Source organism: Echinococcus granulosus (genome assembly GCF_000524195.1).
Source record: "Echinococcus granulosus chromosome Unknown EG_S00060, whole genome shotgun sequence".
Taxonomy (NCBI): Eukaryota; Metazoa; Platyhelminthes; class Cestoda; order Cyclophyllidea; family Taeniidae; genus Echinococcus; species Echinococcus granulosus.
Window position 1 is genome coordinate 108,504 of NW_020170440.1, and position 14,216 is coordinate 122,719.

The window sequence follows — 14,216 nt, forward strand, 5'->3', positions numbered from 1 at the left end:
ATTCTCTTTGTGGAATGAGTTCACCGACGCTGCCACCAACATAGTGTCCAATGTGTCCCCTGAATATAAAAAGGCTTCCAAACCAAGACGTAACTTCGTTACGATGGGCGTTTAAGTCAAACCGGGGCTTTTTACCCTTCAAATAGAGATGTGTATGCTGCCATGGTGGTAATATATCAATTAGTGAGTGCCAAGTATGTCGAATGAGGGCCAGTCCAGTCCAGACACTTATTTGAGAACGAGGACCATCGGTAGCGCATGGGTCCATTTTGAACACTTGGTGATGAACGACACTTCCTGTAAACTAAGGTGCAAAACCCGAACCTGTAAATATCTCCTCATAAAGGAGGCTTCAAGGACAATATGTCGATGAAAGTCTTAGCATCAAGATGTTTGAATGTTGTGATAGTCGACCCTTCGTGGCTAGTTAGTCGTTTAAAAATGGCAATCCCAACCGAGTTGGTTCCGTTCCCAGAAGAGCAGTCATTCCCGAAATTTCGCAGAACACCTGATTAACGCATTATTGATCCCCTTCCGTGGCATTCTACCTCCAAAATCAAGACGTAAATCAAAGCCAGTTCACCATCAGCGGCATCTCAAAATGTATAACGAAGTGAAGCTGGCTACTTTGGATGGTTCACCTGTACTGACAACTTTTTATGTCAAAGCTTTCCGGGTCAGGTTTGCCCTCAAATGCTGGGGCGCTTGTATAGATGTGGCGGAAACCGCTTTAAAAACTAAACTTAAGCATCGTTTTTAGGGAAATATCCTGTGTTTTTTCTTGTGAAGGTGGAAACCTCGGTCGATTTGAATGTGTCCAGCAGATTTGTTTACTTTGAGGGTGAATATGAGTTAAGAATATTTTGAATCCTCAAACAACTCAAAAACTCGTGCAGACATGACTCACGGATTCCCATATAAATAATTCTCGAAGCTCACCCCATTTGCTCTTTGCCATGTTCGCAGGTTCTTGCCGAGTCATGGGACCCGGAAACTACTCTAGCAACACCAGTACCAATGGAGAGGAACTAAAGCCTTTGCGTGGAATCGTGCAAATGGAAGTAGGCCCGTCCCACCGGGACCGAATCAAACAATCAGAGTATCGAAAATTTCTGAAAATTAGGACCATTGTTTTCGGTATCGTGGCCTTCGTATTCTTTGTTGTTGGACTGCCTCTCGTCCTGTGCTCCAAGGAGACTGGAGGGTGAGCAAATTGAGTCATTTCTTCCGCGGGAACTTTTTCGCTGCCCAATTTTCTTACTTATGTCATCGCTTCACGAATATGTGAGGCCGTAACCATTGCAAATACAATTGCAGCAGATTTTGGCGGAGTTTGAGGAGAATTTGCGTATGCACAGCTACAGTTAACTCATCACTGTTTGCCTCTGCTATGGAATCAATTTAGCTGTCAAGTGAATGATACGCCGGAAAAGAAACTCTCCCTCAAACCATTGACTTACTTTCAATTTTGACGCGTCAGACACGTCCGCCCCTCCATCCATTCATTTATCCATCAATACTTAAAATTGTTTTCATTATTGTGAATTAAACGTCAAATCAATAATTAGTTAAAAATATTCTTTAGCCTTGAGGACTTTAGGTGCATTCCCTCCTCTTTGCTAATAAATATTTGAGATGTTGAACACTATTGATTGTTTACTTTGAACATGTTGTAATATTAGCGGCGGTCCTTTTAGGACACATTTCTTTTGAAGGCCGCACTTTACCGATTTTTCTTCTTAGTCGTGTTATATGGGCAACTGGTCTCATGTCTCTAGTACTGGGTGGCGTTTGTGCCCTCATCTTCTTCATCTACCTGCCAATTTTCATGCGGGTAATGGCAACGCGATCAGAAACTGCTGCCTATCACCCACGAACAGCTGAGGCACTGAGAGACGTAAGCAAGATTCCACAAAACATGATTATGTTTTATTCAGTTTTTTACCTATTTATTTTTGTTGATCATTTAGTCGCCGTATCCACGTCAGACCGACATAGCAGTGCCATCAATAGCAGATCAGCCGTCTTCACGACCACTGACTGCAATCAACCCAAATTATGACCCATCTGAAGATCCCTTGCTTCAAAGTGGGCCGCCAGCAATTCCACCGTTGCCAATAGAAGAGCCTCCACGATACGACTACATTCAACGAGATTAGCAAAGAATATAAAAGCGCAAATCTAACTGCCACCAATAATCAAACTACAGTGTATTTAACGGAAATATATTTGTATCCAACAGGTCATCTACTTTAGTGATATTAAAAGTAGATAATTTCTAGGAGATTCATCTCTTGGGAAATGGTAATTAAGAAGTTTGAGGTTGCGGATTTACACTTTGGTATGAACCGATTTTCCAAAAGTGGTACAACTCTTGATTTCCACTGCTAATATTACAGTGAATTGATACTTTTAGCGGTATGTTTATCTACGCAAGCTTTATAGGCTCTGTTAAAAAACATTTTCTTATGTTTGTAGAACTCATTATGACTTCACATTTTCAGGTTAATTCCAAACGAAGAGACCTAAACTAAAGCAGTTTGTTTTTAATTGCCTTGAGAAGCTGGAAATTGTGCTTTTGTAACAATTGGAAAACGAGAACTTCGTACGGGTGCTCTGATTCAAAATGCCAAAAACCAATACAAAACGTAAGCATTTAACAACTGAAGGCCTAGGATAACCTTTGTTCTTGGGAAAGTTTCTACTGTTTCTTTTAGCAAGTGCATTAGGCCATAGGTTAAATTTGTTTGTACTAACTGGTGGCCGCCATTCGATTCGCGCCCTGGTTGACGTGTCGGCAGGATGTTAAATTTTGTTGGGAGTGGGTATAATCCTCCTACTCACCTTTTTGGTATGTCCGTCCAGGGCATTTCCCCAAATTACGGTAAGATTATGTTTCTGCACATATCTTTGGTTTGTTTATCCCAATAACGTCCTGTATGCACACCTTGAATTTGCAGAGAACAGTGGTGAACTAACCCTTTTTGCGTCGGAGGTTTCTCCTTCGATTACAAATTCCATCTCCACTGAGTCGAGTGAGGTCAGTAATGGACAAAATGATACCCCGTCGCCGCCCACCAGTACCGTGGTTGCTAATGAGCTCAATCCCTCTGAAAATACTCTTGTTCTACGCAGCAATGAAATCACTCCACCTCCTGGGGGAGCAGGAGACGGTCCTTCTGGTAATTCTCCAGGCATGGGAGGAAGTGGTGGGGGTGGTGGTGGCAGCGCCGGTGGTTCTTCTGGTGGTGGTGACGGCGGCAGCCGTCCCGGCGGCAACGACCGCCACAATAACACTCCTCCTACCCAACATTCCTTCATTTTTGAGCCTCCTGCGAGAAATAGTCATGGTACCGAGGGTCGAGCTATTGCGCTAAGGGCCAATCACTTTGAAATTACCGTCCCTCACGGCTTCCTCCATCATTATGACGTTGCTATTAGTCCTGAGAAATGTCCACGTCGAGTTAATCGGTAGGTTTTTTGCTGCTTACAGGAACAAGAAAAGTGAATTGAAGGTCTTAATCCCATTACAAACATTTTGCTTCTAGGGAGATTATTGAGACGATGGTGAACTCGATGCACTACCAAAACTACTTTTACAACCAAAAACCCGTCTTTGACGGCCGCCGCAATATGTACACCAGGGACCCCCTTCCAATTGGTAACGAGACAGTTGAATTGGAAGTCACGCTCCCTGGAGAAGGTCGGGATCGTGTCTTCAAGGTCGCAATTCGTCACGTCTCGGAAGTGTCTCTCTTCTCCCTTGAAGATGCGTTGGACGGGAGGTCCAAAAGAATACCTGCGGACGCTGTCATCTCGCTTGATGTCATCATGAGACACCTGCCCAGTATGAGGTGCGTGGCATTCGGTTTTATTAATTTTTGTTTTTTTTCCAGTTACACTCCTGTAGGCCGGTCCTTTTTCCAAACCCCCGAACGAGGTTATGATAACCCCTTGGGTGGCGGGCGTGAAGTATGGTTCGGTTTTCATCAAAGCGTTCGGCCGTCGCAGTGGAGAATGATGCTTAATATCGACGGTAAGTTGTCTTTGTTTTTGTGTGTTCATGCGTGGTTATGACCTTATAAGTTTAACTAGAAGTACGCAAGTGCGTTTTCTTGCAGTTTCTGCGACAGCATTTTACAAATCCCAATCGGTTATTGACTTCATGTGCGAGGTTCTCGATCTCACTGACAAGAATGACCAGCGTAGGCCACTGACAGATAGTCAGAGGGTTAAGTTCACCAAAGAAATTAAAGGTAAGTCAGTCGGTCATTTAAACAGCCAATCATGTTTCCTCTAGGGCTAAAGGTTGAGATAACCCACTGTGGCAGCATGCGCCGGAAGTATCGTGTGTGCAATGTCACTCGGCGCTCGGCGCAGTCACAATCATTCCCTCTACAGCTTGACAGTGGTGCAACGGTGGAGTCTACGGTTGCTAAGTATTTCCAGGACCGTTACAATATTGTTCTGAAGTGAGCTGCGGTTTGTAATGGACTTATTTTATCATGGCAGTTTAGTTACGCCTTATGATTGGCATTAGGAAGGGCTGAGAGGTTAGTATTTTTACTCCTGCTTCGTCTTGGTGTCGTTCTTCGCTCTCTTCGTTGGGATTGGTCGAGAGATAGGGACCATAGCCGTAGGATGAATAGATTTTGACGGGCACATTTGCTCACTACTCGGGAGATGCATTGAATTAATTTATTTACTGGGCGGTGTTATATGGTGGACACATTGCACATGTCATCCGCTTTTGCCCAAAGTCCATTTGCCAATGAAGCAGCGTCTTGGAGTTACTGTCGATTCAAATCCTTTCTTAATCGTTCCGCTGTTTCAGCACAGCTCAAACGTTCCTCTGAATTCTTTTGAGTTTCTTGTAATATAAAGCATTGCACCACTGAATTTGATTTTGTCATTATTAGAAGCAGTTCTTTTTCGGTGGTTCTGAATTATATTATTTTGATCTCATTTGAATGTGAATAATTAAGCTGTCTAACCACTTTTCTGGACCGTCGCGAGCAGCTTTGTAGGATCAATTCCGACTTGGTCACATCTGGTATCGCTCCAGTAATGATCAATACTGAGAACTCGAACACTTGGCGGAAGTCGACGTAGTTTTAATAGCTCGTTTGTCGTGGGTCCCGTAGATTCATTATTTCACAGGTCTTTTCCATGACTTTCTGTATGGTGAAAGCCGGAATTTGTGTTGTCCTTCTGGATCAGGTTTGCTAACCCTTGGTTTGCTCCTTGACTCGTCCTAATTTAGGTTTGGATGTAACTTTCTAGGTAACATATGAGTGACTAGAAGACTAGTAGCAAAAGTGCATACTACTGAGGTAAAAGTCGAACTGCAAGGCGTAACTTTTCCTCGACCGCAAATAGTCGTAGCCTTTCCTCAACTATCCAACGACGACAGGGCAGTGGATGTGATGTCTTTCCCATCAGTGTCACCCATGCAAACTAAACCTTTATATCACTAGAGTTACTGTCCCTTAACATACGCCCTAGGCCATGCAAGTGCTAACTAGCGCCTTGCATTGGAGAGCTGGGTCTTTAATTTTTCTTCGTTTCTGGTCTTTTAGTTATCCTAACCTGCCCTGCTTACAAGTGGGTCAAGAGCAGAAACACACCTATCTCCCATTGGAAGTTTGCAACATGGTCGCAGGACAACGCTGCATCAAGAAGCTCACTGACATGCAGACCTCCACAATGATCAAGGCCACGGCGCGATCAGCACCCGATCGGGAGAAAGAGATTAATAATCTGGTGCGACGGGCGAATTTCAATGCAGACCCGCATCTCCAAATGTTCGGCATCACCGTGATTCCGCGCATGGTGGATATTCAGGGCCGAGTTATCCCGGCACCGAAAATCCAGTACGGTGGACGAACGAAGGCCCAGGCCTCACCCCAGCTAGGTGTGTGGGACATGCGGGGAAAGCAGTTCTTCTCGGGCATCGAGATCAAAACCTGGGCTATTGCCTGCTTTGCCCCAAAGCGGATTGTTAGGGAAGATTCTTTACAGTGAGTACCAGCCTTGGTTTCTTCAAGATTTGCTCTAAATTACTTGTCCGTGAAACTTCGGTTTGATCTGCTTTTTTGACGTATTATTGGTGTGAATCTCTTGAGACCAAAATCTGCATTTTATAAAGGAGATTGTTTTAGGGGCTTTCTGTAGTGATCTTGATTCTTCAAGATATTGCAAATGACATTTTTCTGGAAGTTGCCAGAGTTGATCCAATGTGAAGGATTTCCTGGTTTTTGTGAATTATTTGAGGTCGGTTGCCGATGTCTGGTTATTGCTGATACCTTAACTTTTGCTTGCTTCTGAGATCGAATTTGGAGATACTCTCATACGTTAAATGCTATTTTGGGTTTTATTTCGCTTTTGAGGTTTAGATCGGAATTCGTAGCTACTCCTCATGTTTAAGGTGCGCTGGTTAGCTCTCATTAAATGCATTTTGAGGCTACTTTTAAAAAATGCTTGTTAACATTAGTTGAGACAAGCTAAACTATTTCCATTAATTGCATTAAATGGATCTGTACCTGTTTGTGCGATCTCGAAAACGTGCTCTCGATTCCAGCTTTGTGTGATTCCGGGTTGATCTCTCCTTTTTGGGAGTGATGAAATCTTGAGTTATCTCCGTTCATGATTTATCACTTGGGCATGGTGTATCCAAAGGTCTTGCTTTGTTGATGGTCCCTTGCCAGTGTGCTCATGACTTTGTTAGTCTCACGGTCGTATTCACAAATTTTGTGCCATTGGAACCTTTTTTTTATTATTGATTCGGACAGGTTTATAAGACTCTTTTCCCTTCATCTCGCTTTTACGAAATGACGGTGAGCGTTTGCTGCCAGTATTTCCCATTTTAAGAGCAATTGAAGGTGTCTATAGCATTGCTTGTCAATCCAAATACCTTGATCATCGCATGGGTAGCTAAAAATTCTTTAAATATTTCCTGAGATGTTCACCATTTCTGCAATCTATTGCCCTTCCCCATTGAGGCACAAGCCGGCTGCGAATTTCACTTCGGTAAGGCGCTCATTTGAGTTCTCAAGGTGCTGAATGTATCCTTTCAGAATTTTGCTCTTTTAATTTGGCAATCTGAGATTAGTTTCATTGGACTGGTGTGTTTTTAAATGTTTTGTCTTCTTTACGTTGATTGGGAACAATTCGTCAGTGGGACGCCTCACCGACCTTTCATATGATAAGCTGTGGCTATTTAAAACCGGACCATTAAGTTCCTGAAGGGAGTGCTTTCGGGAGTTTTTTTAGACACTGACTTTAATGTCCTGTCGACTTCTCTAAATTATGTATTGAGTCACTGTCACCCTTTTATTTGCCTATCGGGTAAGCTAACAGCCGTTTCGAAGCAAGACTGGGGTTTTTTCACTGCGTGAGCCTATTCCTTGAGTTTCACCTAGTTCGCCGAGGGCTTTTATGAGATTTTTATGATATCCGTATTTGCTTCACTGTTAAAGATTGTCTGTTTTAACGGCCCCATCATTTGTAGCCAGGTCATTCCACTTACCTACTTGAATCTACTCACTAGCGAAAGTAGCTCCTCCAATATCCGCTTTTCCAGCTTATAGTCGTGGTCGATAAAACAGTGTCGTTAGGCAAGCTGTCCGTCCGTATTCTGTGCATCCCGCTCAGCATCTTGCTTAATTTGCATCATTAACGAAACCTTCAACATCATCATTTGCCCAGCTTCTTAGATTCACAAGTTATCAAACCTGAGTGTTATAACCTTCTGTTTAGATACGATTTCAATTTTCTCTCCTGCTTGAATTTGCTAGGTGTTAAGAGTAGCCTCTGAAAAGGAAATAAAATTTGACATTGGTCTTCCTTTCCGTTCATTTGAATGATTAGTGAAAACTATTGTTTAGCTCTTTGAATTCAGAAGGCATGAGCTCCTGTATTCTGCATTCCAGTTATGCTTATCCCTGCGCCAGGCCACAGTGATTTGAAAAATAAGGCAATTGGTCAGTCATTCTACTCGATTCAATTCACGTCTTAAACGGTGAGTCACGTTGGGGTGACTGGCACAAACCCCGATGTTGAAGCATTTGACGTCGACGTGCTTCGTGTAATGTTTACGGCTTTGAGGACAACAACGCCAAAAACGAAGACAAGCTTTTCGCTGTGCTCGCTAGGCGAGCTCTCTAACTGGATTTTACCCTGCTAGCTGCTCGTCGTCAAAAAAGTCGGTTACTCTTTTTTGGCCTCTATCGCGTATTTATTCATGCGTTGCTAACTCGTTTTTTTGACCTTTTTTAAAAAGGACATTAATTTAATTTACATGTAATTTAAGTTTAAGGTCTTTCTTTGTTTGAATAAGCTTACAGGGGGAGTAAATGAACGTGTTTAAACCGATTTTTCCGGCGCACCCACCAGTCCACCCCCTTTTCGCTATCTTTTAGTGGATGCTTTCATTGGGCTCCTTTTTGTAATCTGGTTGCGTATGCAAGCGTCGATAAGGTCTTTTTAAGTTTTCTGATCATATCGTATTGCGCGATAAAGATGGGACCTGAATAAGTCCGAGCGCTTTTACATTCTAAATCCAAATAGCCGGAGCAAGTTTCTTTGTATGCTTCATTCGTTAAAAAATTTTAGTAAGATATTTTCCTTTGCAAGTAAACAGCCAAATTTCAGCCTTAGCCGCCGCACTTTTGGTTTCTAACTTTCTATTCCACTTTCCTTATCTATTGTCACAGGACTATCTAAGGTCAAGGAGAGGTGAATAAGGACCACCTTGTAAAATATTAGCTATGACAATGCGGCGAATGCGGGTGAGGCGGTGTCTCCCTCCCTCCCCACTTATCCTAAAGTGAGGTGTTGTACTGTCTTGTAAGAGTAAGACGAGTTTTTCCTTCCGGCTGCACAAGTTTTGATTTTTTTCTCTAAGTTCCTGTGGCCATTCGAGTTGTACGCATGGAGTGGATAGATCCCAGCTGTAATCGTTGTTTGGCCTTTAGTAAGTAAACAATTTCATCTCTGGTTCATGCATGAAGCGGTCACGATTAATGAGCGTTGGGATGCCCTCACTTATTAAAATGCATGGTATTTTTTATATGTGCAACAGTGGACTGGTAGTCTTTGAAGCTAATTAACCATCATCTATCAAATCATGGCGTGTGGATGAAAACCCTTTTCTTAGTAGCTTGCGCTACAATTTTCCCTTCCCAGTTAATGTAGGCGCCATCACTTGCTTTATCCATTGCTGCACCCCCTATTTCTGCCCGAATTTGAAGAGAGGCCCTTGCATCTTTGCAACTCAATCAAATTCGGTATGCTCGATTCATATCTAATCTATCAAATTCAACTAACTCTATGCGATAAGGACTCAAAGAGGACGAGGGTAGTGTGGATAACAGAGTAATGAATCCTTATGATCTGTGCATTATAAACAGCTGCATACATATTTCGCGTCTTCGCAAGTTACTACGAGCTAGATCGGTTACATGAAGCCTTGGCAGCTAGATAGTATTGACGAGCGGATGAAATGGCAGTTTTAAATCATTTTGTCTTGAGTTCGTGGCGCTGTCCTTTGGTGGTTTTTTTGAAAGTAACCCATTATGCACCCACGTTGATCTAGTGTTACTTATAAAGCAATATTTCTGTGGGAAATAATCAAAAGATATTCTTCGCATCTTTATTTGAAAACAACAGGAGTAGGCCAAGGAAGGGTGTTAGGAGTTGTGTATCTGTGACTACCCTTGTCCGGTAATTCCATCCTGGTTTTGGTAAACAGTTCCACCTTTTTGAAGAATATTCTCTTCAAATTTTTGTTTTGCTCACTTTTGCGGTATTTACGGGCACTGATTCTAACTGAAACAGGTTTGTTTTTGCATGATATATTGTTGAGGCTTCCGTGACTTTTGCTTGCTCTCTTGAGAAAACAGTGAAAGACGCAGACCTGTCTGGTCATCCTACTTCGCTTTGCTTTTGCAACTCGATACCCTCCGGCCTTCTAATGAATATTCTTCGTTCATTTTTTGTCTGCATTCTAATTGTGATTCCATGGATTTATTTTAAAAACGTGTTGTCAATTCCCTATAGTTTCATTCCAAGATGGTAGCGTTAATATTACGCATTTTCTTATTTTCGTTCTTGAAGGAACATAGCTACACATTCGCGTTGCTTCAGTGAATTTCGAAGCCATGCTATTTTGAATGATTTTAATCGAGCTTGCATAAAGTGTAAAAGTGAATGAAGGATTTGGAACTGGTCATGTCTGAGCGTGTTACCTGACTACAGCCTGGTAGGGGGGATAAAGCTCCACCTTCCGTCTGTGGGTGGGTTGAAATTTTTTGAAAATGACCCTACTTTTGGCGTAACGGTCGTGGAACACTTTAGGCGCCTGCCGACTGCAGCTGCGACTGTGGTAAGCTAAAAGTGCCTTTGCTAAAGCTGAAAGTTAATATTTGACGAGTCCTCAGATGAGATTAATGTGAGTTCTACCTTCCAACGCTCCGGTTCATGATGTGCATCAGTTGACAATGTGCTTATTATCAAGATTGTTCCTCAACTCATGGAGGCGTTAATCCTGCAACTGATTCGGTTTAGCATTGCGTTTACCACCATAGGTGTAACAGGACCTCAACTTCCGCTCATAAATGACACTTTCTTGTTACCTACTGATCACCACTTTTTACCTCCCGTAGGCAATTCGTCATCCAACTGCAGAAGATCTCCAACGATGCTGGAATGCCAATCCAAAGCCCACCTTCCTTCTGCAAATATGCCACGGGACAAGACCAAGTAGAACCCATGTTCCGTTTCCTAAAAAATCAGCACGTCGGTCTCCAACTCATCGTTGTCGTCCTGCCCGGCAAGACACCGGTCTACGGTGAGTAGGTGTTTGAGCCATTTTTGTGCTTTAGAATTCGTTTTATTCATCACTTTTTCAAGTAGAGGTATGAATGCTAAAGTTGTAACCTGATGTTCATAAGCGTAAGCTTGGATCCTGTTTCGTTTCCGACCTGAATAATCAGGGCGCATGAGTTAGCGGAGGTTGAGAAGGAGAAGACAATGAAAATGACCATCTGTACATTGTTTGTAATTGCTACGACGTTCCACTTGGTGAATCATCTATCCACTCATTTACTGTTGCATCTTGCGTTGTCGACTTGAGTACACATCCGCTGCTCACAAAAATTTGAGGCTTCTCTAACTATTTGGACAAATCAAGCAACAAATTCTACTCATTCTTTTCAGCCGAAGTTAAGCGAGTCGGTGATATCATGTTTGGCCTTGCCACCCAGTGCGTGCAATCCAAAAACGTAAACAAGACCTCACCTCAGACCCTCTCTAACCTCTGTCTCAAAATCAATGTCAAGTTGGGTGGCATCAACTCCATCCTGGTGCCTGCCGTGCGTCCCACGGTCTTCCGCGAGCCTGTCATCTTCTTTGGGGCTGATGTGACGCATCCGCCTGCCGGAGACAAGACGAAGCCGAGCATCGCTGCTGTTGTGGCCAGCATGGATGCTCATCCAAGCAGGTACTCTGCCACAGTAAGGGTACAATCGCATCGGCAGGAGATAATTCAGGACCTCTACCCCATGGTTAGAAGTCTGCTTCTTCAGTTCTACCAGTCGACGAGGTTCAAACCTGCAAGGATTATCTACTATCGAGATGGAGTTAGTGAAGGGCAGTTTTCAAATGTGAGCTTTTTTCCTGAAAAATTTCCTCTGTTTTGCTACTCAATCTTTCGTCCCTAATTCATTCGCAATCCGAGCTCGCTTTCTTGTCCTACCCATCCACTTGATTTGCAAGCTCTTATCCACCTCTGTTCCAGCTTCTCTTATTCGTCCAATCTTTTGGTCTCGATATATTCATCCTTCTATTAGTCAAGCCTCGGCTTTGTTCATTCTTTCTTGAGTTCCCATTTCTGATCTGCAACTCTGTCATCCACGGATCAGTCTGAATATCTCTTTACTTATCCTCTCGATTCATCTATTTATCTAAGATTCACCTACTGATCTTTCCTCGTCTTGTGCAGGTATTGAACCACGAGTTGCGCGCGATCCGCGAGGCCTGCTTGAAGCTCGAGATCGAGTATCAGCCAGGCATCACCTTTGTGGTGGTGCAAAAACGTCACCACACTCGACTCTTTTGCGCTGACAAAAAGGATCAGATGGGCCGCTCAGGCAATATTCCCGCGGGCACCACGGTAGATCACGTCATCACGCACCCTACAGAGTTCGACTTCTACCTCTGTTCGCACGCGGGCATTCAGGGGACCTCGCGACCTAGTCACTATCATGTCCTTTGGGATGACAATAAGTGAGTGACCTTTTTTGGGTTGCCTTCATTTTGTTTTAAAATAATTTGTCACCCATATTCTTCATTCGTTCACTCCAAGTCTAGCATTCCGCATACACTCCTTAGATTAAACCACGTCTTTTCACACATTTACCTCTCTCAACTCGCCTATTCGCCTATCTGCCTCGGATCTATCCACAACTCCATCTATTTACCTCCGATTCACCCATCTAGCTATTTACGTGTCGTCAATTCACCCGGTCGTTTCAGGTTCACCCATCTCTCCATTCTCCAACTGTCCATTTTATTAATCCATCGATCGTTTTGCCTCTATTGCCCATTCGATTCCGTACCTGTCGGTTCTCGATCGGTACTACATTCATCATGGTTCAGGCAATATGTCCATCTGTTGGTAAATTGGTCCTCTTACTAATCCATCCATCAACGCATTCACACCCGTTCCTAGTATTAATTATTGATATATTCTATTTCTAGTCTGTCAATCCATCTATCTGGAGTCTATCCACCTGTTCACCCATTAATCCATCGAATCCTCCATCCGCCCACGATTTATAGGCTGTCCGTCTATACATCGACCCATTCATCTGCCTCCCTGTGATTTTCCCATCCACCAATCAATGATTCGTCTAATTTTTACCTTTTGCATTCTTTGATCTATCCGGCAATCCATCTCGTGCCCATCTCTTTTTCTGTCTCTACTGGATCAATTCATCCAGAATCTTCACATCCATCTTGTCTTTTCGTATGTTTTCCACTGGATCTGTTGATTCCTCCATCCCATGATCACCTCATCTTATTTCCATTTGTAGTTTCTCGGCCGATGACCTCCAGAACCTGACCTACCAACTGTGCCACACCTACGTGCGCTGCACCCGTTCTGTATCTATTCCCGCGCCCGCCTACTACGCCCATCTTGTGGCTTTCCGCGCTCGCTACCACCTCGTGGAGAAGGAGATTGACAGCGGCGAGGGCAGTCAAAAGTCTGGCAACTCGGACGAACGCACACCCACTGCCATGATGCGTGCTGTAACAGTGCACCCTGAGACGTTGCGGGTCATGTACTTCGCTTAGATCGGGTGCTGTCACCATAATCATTCTCATTTTATAGCTCATTTTTTGTGCTTGTTTGTGTGTCTGTGGGAGATTGCGAGATGATACATCCACCTAATTTAAGCAGTAAGGTAGAGGCGTGAATGCCTCGGAGCATTTGCAGAAATGAAACAGCGAAACATCAAAACCGCGGAGACAAAGTTCGAGGCATATTATCACTCCCACCTCTCTTTCCCCTTGCCTTATCGACTTCCTTTCAGTCCCTCACCACACCGTCCCCCATTTTCCGTGTATCAGCACTGTTCTTCTTTATGCCTGTATATGTGTGTCTGCGTAAACAAAACTACAACAATTGCTTGGTTACCCATCGAGCGCTCACTCCGTCCATCCCCTATTATAGTTGTCACTGCTATCTCAGCTCATGGGTGATGCCCGTATATCCACCGGGTCTATTTGTCTATCTCTGTGCAATCATTGTGACGATAAATTTTTTTAAATATTACTTGCGTCCACACAACGTCTTTGCCCTGGAATTGGTTGGGTTGATGAGCTGCTGGGTCGTGTGAGTGACGTTAGAGGAGGACATGGTCTCTATCGAAGAAAGGGACCCAGATGGAACAAGGATTTTTATCTCCCAGTCATAAAAAGGAATGTTGCTGTGCTGATCTTACAGATGTCGGTGAGTTATCAAGGTGTCCTTACGTTTGTCGCTCAGACACCCTTAATCCACACGTCAGGCGACGGTGGTGTGCGCGTGAACCATTGTGGTGGTAGGCGAAATTTTTTGTGGGCTCGAAACCGGTGGATATTTAGTCGTGCAGGGGAATTTAGCCACAGTGCAGTGCAGTGATAGTAGCACTGCTCAGCGGTAAGGCGTCTGG

At 43.7% G+C, this 14,216-nt stretch overlaps 2 protein-coding genes across 2 annotated transcripts in view; both read left to right on the forward strand. All coding sequences in view use genetic code 11, as the record gives it.

Moving 5' to 3' along the window:
- Positions 1–956: 956 nt before the first annotated feature.
- EGR_06606 (Protein argonaute-2) lies at positions 957–13,356 on the forward strand (the record flags this gene model as incomplete). Its single annotated transcript, XM_024495855.1, has 13 exons — positions 957–1,204; positions 1,744–1,897; positions 1,971–2,088; positions 2,961–3,471; positions 3,549–3,854; positions 3,897–4,036; positions 4,122–4,256; positions 4,301–4,472; positions 5,580–6,020; positions 10,665–10,849; positions 11,218–11,663; positions 12,002–12,285; positions 13,095–13,356. The coding sequence occupies 13 exons, from the start codon at positions 957–959 to the stop codon at positions 13,354–13,356; spliced, it is 3,402 nt and encodes a 1,133-aa protein (XP_024349713.1).
- A 591-nt stretch (positions 13,357–13,947) lies between these two features.
- EGR_06607 (hypothetical protein) overlaps positions 13,948–14,216 on the forward strand; it is a gene marked incomplete at both ends in the record, with an annotated part of 9,490 nt that continues 9,221 nt past the window's right edge. The window contains one exon of the mRNA XM_024495856.1: positions 13,948–14,014. Within this exon, the coding sequence (XP_024349714.1) occupies positions 13,948–14,014 (67 nt within the window). The remainder of the gene's footprint in view (positions 14,015–14,216) is intronic.